Source organism: Quercus robur, chromosome 10, assembly GCF_932294415.1.
Source record: "Quercus robur chromosome 10, dhQueRobu3.1, whole genome shotgun sequence".
Taxonomy (NCBI): Eukaryota; Viridiplantae; Streptophyta; class Magnoliopsida; order Fagales; family Fagaceae; genus Quercus; species Quercus robur.
This window is the reverse complement of record NC_065543.1, coordinates 49,764,218-49,769,702: the sequence shown is the minus strand read 5'-3', so window position 1 is coordinate 49,769,702 and position 5,485 is coordinate 49,764,218. Positions and strand designations below refer to the sequence as shown.

The 5,485-nt window shown below is 38.2% G+C and overlaps 1 protein-coding gene across 2 annotated transcripts; it reads right to left on the bottom strand.

Annotated features, from left to right (window-relative positions):
• Nucleotides 1–603: 603 nt before the first annotated feature.
• Nucleotides 604–4,468, bottom strand: LOC126703235 (probable disease resistance protein RF9). Of its 2 annotated transcripts, XM_050402190.1 has the most exons (3): nt 1,800–4,468; nt 1,402–1,724; nt 604–869 (listed from the first exon to the last, which is right to left on the bottom strand). In XM_050402190.1, the coding sequence occupies exons 1-3, from the start codon at nt 3,673–3,675 to the stop codon at nt 804–806; spliced, it is 2,265 nt and encodes a 754-aa protein (XP_050258147.1). In that variant the 5' UTR covers nt 3,676–4,468; the 3' UTR covers nt 604–803. The 2 variants fall into 2 exon arrangements, with proteins under 2 accessions (XP_050258147.1, XP_050258146.1); XM_050402189.1 differs by having other exon boundaries at nt 1,402–4,468.
• Nucleotides 4,469–5,485: the final 1,017 nt, after the last annotated feature.

Genomic DNA, 5,485 nt, shown 5'->3' with positions numbered 1-5,485 from the left:
TAATTTACCCTTATATATATATATATATATATATATATAAAACGAAATCAATGAAAAATGAAGAGAATTAGGTATAGCGAAGCTCAAAATGTCAATAAAAAAAAAAATATATATATATATATATATATATATCTCTTTAGTTATTTAATTATTTATTTGGTGCACATAAAAAAAAACTAAATTAAATTAATTAACTAATTTAAACTCTTTAAATATGTTACAAATGATCAAATAAGTAAGGAAATATGTGAGGCAGTGACTGTGCGAAGGTGTTTTGGCTATGTGACGGTGTGCGGGTTTTTGATTGCGGATCTCATGCCCAGCGAATGGTGGCTGTGTGATGGTGTGTGTGGCAGAAAATGATGAAAGAGATTGGAGATAGAAAGTGGTTTGCTTTTGGGGTTGAAAGAATAGAGAAAAAATAAATATTTAAATGAAATTGGGGATAGAGCATTGAGGCTGAGAAAGGTGTATTTGAAAAATGATTAATTACACAAGAAAAACTAGAATTTTTTTATTATATTAGTTTAGCTAAAAAAGTGTGGAGATTGATGTGAATGATTTAACTGGAAAAAAAACAGAGAAGATGAAGGCCAATGCAAATGTGAATTGTACATTGAACTGTCCCTGCATGTGCATAAGTTATATTTATACATGAAAGTACATCATTTCAGCATAATATATGGACCGCTTCATAAAGATACAACTCAGCTTTATTTAACTGAGCAAACACAAGTTAAAAATAAAGTTGCGACTTATTTTACATAAAAGAACTGTGAAGAACTGCAAACTTTTGCGGCTCATTAACTCTTGACAGTTTTTCCCTCCAAAGACTGCAGTCTGTCCCAAACTTCATGAGCAATATTCCCCTGCATTAAAAACATCAATTTATTTAGAAGCTCCTCATTATATACAATGTCGTTAAGATTTGATGGCAAAAACAAAGGATTGAGGGAATATCATACTAGTTTTCTGAGTAATTTTCAAAAAGGGAAGAAAAGAAATCTTGCACCGCTAAGTAATTTCTTGTGGTATCCAGTTTTCTACCGAACATATTGCCTAATCCAACTCATGGTCCACTCAAATGATGCATACTATATTTCATTCAGATTAGGCATATATATCTATCTAATATATTCTCTTTATCTTTTAAAATATATAGATTGGAAATTTACTTTGGAGAGTTAAAAACGATGTTATAACTCTAGAGGTTTGATGGACTACAAATTCAGCATACCTGATGTGCATTGGTAAAACAGTTGAATCAACTCTTAGCTAGCATTTTTGTTATGTAGTGTAAGACCAGCAATGGCTCTTTAGGAAACATGAATCACACGCATATTTTAAATCAAAATGAAAAGAGAAAAAATTGAACCACGGCAGATACAGAATAAATCTTACATGGATCACATGCATATAGTTGTTGCCCAACCTTTTTCTTGCATCTTCCACAAAATCCTGCGGCATGTATGTTAAAATCAATTCCTTCAAGGCTGGGAGCTGATCTAATCCCTCTGAACTTCTAAGTTTTTCACAACTTCTGATTTCTAATTCTCGAAGCTGTGGCATGGCACCATTCTCAACTGTCAACAGCTCTAGTTTCTCTAGGTACCACAATTTCAGGACACGGAGTTCAGGAAAGTTCTGATCAGCATGACAAGTCATTTCCTGCCCTAGATAGGAGCTAGCGAAAAGATTGAGCACTCTCAGCTGAGGCAACTTCCCTAGCACCCGCATTGGATCTTCTGTGAGTTCAGAGTACCACAATGTAAGGATATTGAGGTTGCGAGGAAGGTTACCTATCCGATGATCTTTTATCACTCCAAGCAAAGATATTTTTGAGAGAGACGGATGATCTTCCAAAGGACTCAACACGAGGTTTGAAGGTTGACCGAATGGATCCATTGATCTCAGTTTTAAGGTATGAAGGTTGCCAAGTCTTGAAATGCACTCGGCTGTTTTCAGCGCTGATTCTGAATGGCATCTCAGTACCAATTTTCTAAGGCTAGTGCACCTATCCAAGCCATATATCCCGGGGTCTTTAGATCCAATTCTGAGCCCCGTTAACACCTCAAGGTTGGTTGGAGGCTGATTTGATGGCTTCTGAATGGTTACATTGTTCATGTAAAGATATCGAAGGTTATTTGCCTTCCAAATGGAACATGGCAAAATGGTTATATTAGTGTACTTCAAATCTAAAATCTCCAGGCGTGGTAGATCCCCAATTAATGCGGGAATTAAGTTTAGTTTAGTCCACCGCAAGTTCAAATACCTTAAATTAACCATGATACCAAGTTTCTTAGATAACACAGGTTTGAAGATACCCTCCAAATCGAGCACCTTCAGCATCAAAAACCCTCCCCTATTGATTATTTCCTTAAACGTTCTTCTCCAGTTGTTTCTATCACGTTTTCTGGTGTTGAAAGAAACAAAGGGTGGTCGAAATTCAAGCGAGTCTGCAGATGTACATTCTGACTCGCCATGGTGGAGATCAAGAAATCCTATATCTTTAGCTTTTGGCAAGAACACATCATAGAGATAACAAGGCATATGACATGTTTTTGGGGTTCCATCTGGCTTCCATCTTACTATTTCAATCATGTTTCTACACACTAGTTCTTCCAAATATTTCTTGGCCACATCTTCAGGGACGCTCGCCTCAGGTGATGTTTGAACAAATCCGTGTGCAAGCCACAGCAGCAACAACCTCCGTATGGAGATCTCATATGCTTTAGGAAATACAGCCAAATAAAGGAAACATGGCTTTACGACATATGGTAGCATTTGATAGCTCAAAACTACAAAATTTGATAGAGGTAATTGACCTTTACCAAAGTGTGCCGCCACTACCAGATCAATCACTCTTGACCACTCACTTGATTCCATGGTTGACAACACTCCTCCCAGTAGCATGATTGCTGGAGACAAACCGTGACATATTCTCAAAATGTCTTCTCTGAAGTTGTTTATGTCTGAGCTATTTTGTGGTCTACCTACTTTCTTCAAGAACAATGCCCAACTCCCCTCATCAGATAAACGCACTAGATTCAAATGAGAATTCCATAAATCATCATGCCACGCTACATTACAGTCACGGGTAGTGAGGATGATCCTACTTCCATTCAGGACGTTCGCGAAGGGATATGCAAGCATGAACCGCACACCATCCGTCCAGACATCATCTAAGACTATAAGAAACCTGACTTTCATTAGACTCTGGTATATCATAGCAGACAGTTCCTCCTCGCTCTTTAACTCCAAATACGTAAATTGAGGACGTGGAATCTGTTCGAGTATGATAAGCAACAGACCCCGATATGTTACATCCTTATATGCGAGATCCTTGGGAACACGAACCCACGCACGGCATTCGAAATGCTGACGAATGTCTAGTCTGTTATAAACTTTCCTTGCCAGAGCTGTCTTGCCAAGTGGTTCTTCGCTCACCAATGAAATCACACGGAGGCTTTTTTCATTGTCGTCCAACAATCGGGCTACCAGCTCCTTTTCAGTATCTTCAAGTCCAACAAGTGCTGAATGCCGTTCTTGATCGTATTGGTGGTTGTTCCATCCTCCTCCAAGGGCTGAATTTCTCAGTTCCAGTTCCGTGTGCTCGCCGAATAGCTTCTCCACCGCGTCCATTGCCGGCACCACCGCTGCTCCCACCCCGTCCATGAGCTCTCCACCGTTCTCCACAGCACTCGGTGGAGCCCTCCTCTTCAGCGGTGGAGGAGGCTTCTCCGGACTGGGCCTTTTCTTTGGACGGCCGCGAGGACAGGGGTCACTGTCAGCGGTGGCGTTGGGTGGGTTGATGAGCTGAACGTTGCTAACAGAGAAGACAGGGGATTTCTGGCTTCCAGCCTCTTCTTCGCTTGTTAGACTCGCGGCCCATATTGAGTTTTAGGGGATGTGGAAATTCAAATGCTGCGACTCAATGCAATGAGGGGAAAGACAATAGAACTGAGTTGCCAGAGAGAAAAGAAAGAGAGGGTAGGTACGTAAAAAATTTTACAGTACAAAACACTGATCAGCCACCAACAACCACCACCAAATACAAGCACAGACTAGCCACTATCAACCCACAAATCCGAGCATTAAACCACCAAATCAGCACAAATCCAACCAAATCCACCCTAACAACCACCCAAATTCCAAATTAAAAAAAAAAAAAAAAAAACCCACTACACTAAAAGTCGGATCAGAACTTGAGAGGAACCCACTGCCATGGAGGCCGACCGGCCATGGAGGCTTTACCGAAAGAGAGAAAACGAGAGAGAGAGACCGATCATAACAGATGAAGGTGAAGGAAGCCACCATCGCGATGGCGGTGATGAGAGGCTGTAGCCGGCGATGCAAGGGCTTCAGCCATGGTGGGCGTGGTTGATGAGAAGTTGGGGTGGGGGAGTGGCTTGTACTTAGTACATGAGAAAGCTGAACATGTAAGGAGCTGAAGATGTAAAATGCTTTACGCTTTCTTTGGCCATAAAACATTATACTTGTTTTTGGCTTGATTTTACCGCTTTGTTTGTTTCAGCATTAACGTTTTCTGGAAAATGGTTCATTTTTCAAAGAATATTTTCTAGAAAACTGTCTTGTTTTTCAGTGTTTGGTAACGACCTTGAAAATGCGCTTGAGAATGTTTTCTGGTGTTTGGTATGCAGTTTTTTTAAAATATTTCTTGTATAATTTAAAACATGTATATTATGTAAACTAACTAATGTAATAATCATTATAAATAAAAAACCAAGAATGAATTTGGTTTTCATACTAATTAATCTAAAATTTTGACAATAGATACAATCAAAATTAATTAGTTGTCAAATTTTCATGATCTCTACCACTCATCTTGCTCATATATATAGAGAGTAACGTACGTACACACACACACATATCAACCATTTGTCTACTATGGTCAACCACAAGTCTTCAATATTACTCTAAATTATGTATTTACATAATGTACTGCATAATATATCATCATTATATAGTATCTGCCAACAAAAAATATATTTGCCAACAAATGCAATTATCCTAAACAATTATCATTCATTATATAACAATATTATTAGTCCACGATAAAGATTGTCCCATGTAAAAGCAATTTAGAGCAATATAGGTACTATGTTTAAAATTTTCATCTTTTACTTCTTTCATTCTTTCTTCTTCTTCTTCTTCTATTATTTTTATTTTATTTTATTTTTTTGCACTTTATGTACGAAAAAGAAGTAACTTCTGCCTAGAATCCATCAAACCAAAAATTTCTTAGAGAAAAAAGAAAATCGAGCTTGAAATTCAAAGCAAAGAATTGGAATTTTGGTAGAGAGGAATGAAATAATTACCGCTGCAAATTTATTCTCCTTTGCAAGTCGGAGCTATTGATTGATTAGTGAAGTAAAGAAAAATCTAATCAGAGAATTGTGTTACAGAGGGGAAGAGAAACATGGAGAAAAGAGAGAAGAGAGACAGTTAAAGAGAGAGATCTATG

What these genes read in the sequence shown, in the direction of transcription:
- LOC126703235 (XM_050402189.1), bottom strand. Translation starts at nt 3,675, where the DNA reads ATGGACGGGGTGGGAGCAGCGGTGGTGCCGGCAATGGACGCGGTGGAG. An exon ending in ACTATATGCATGTGATCCAT is followed by an intron (nt 870 to 1,401) that starts GTAAGATTTATT and finishes TTTTTAATGCAG; the next exon opens with GGGAATATTGCTCATGAAGT.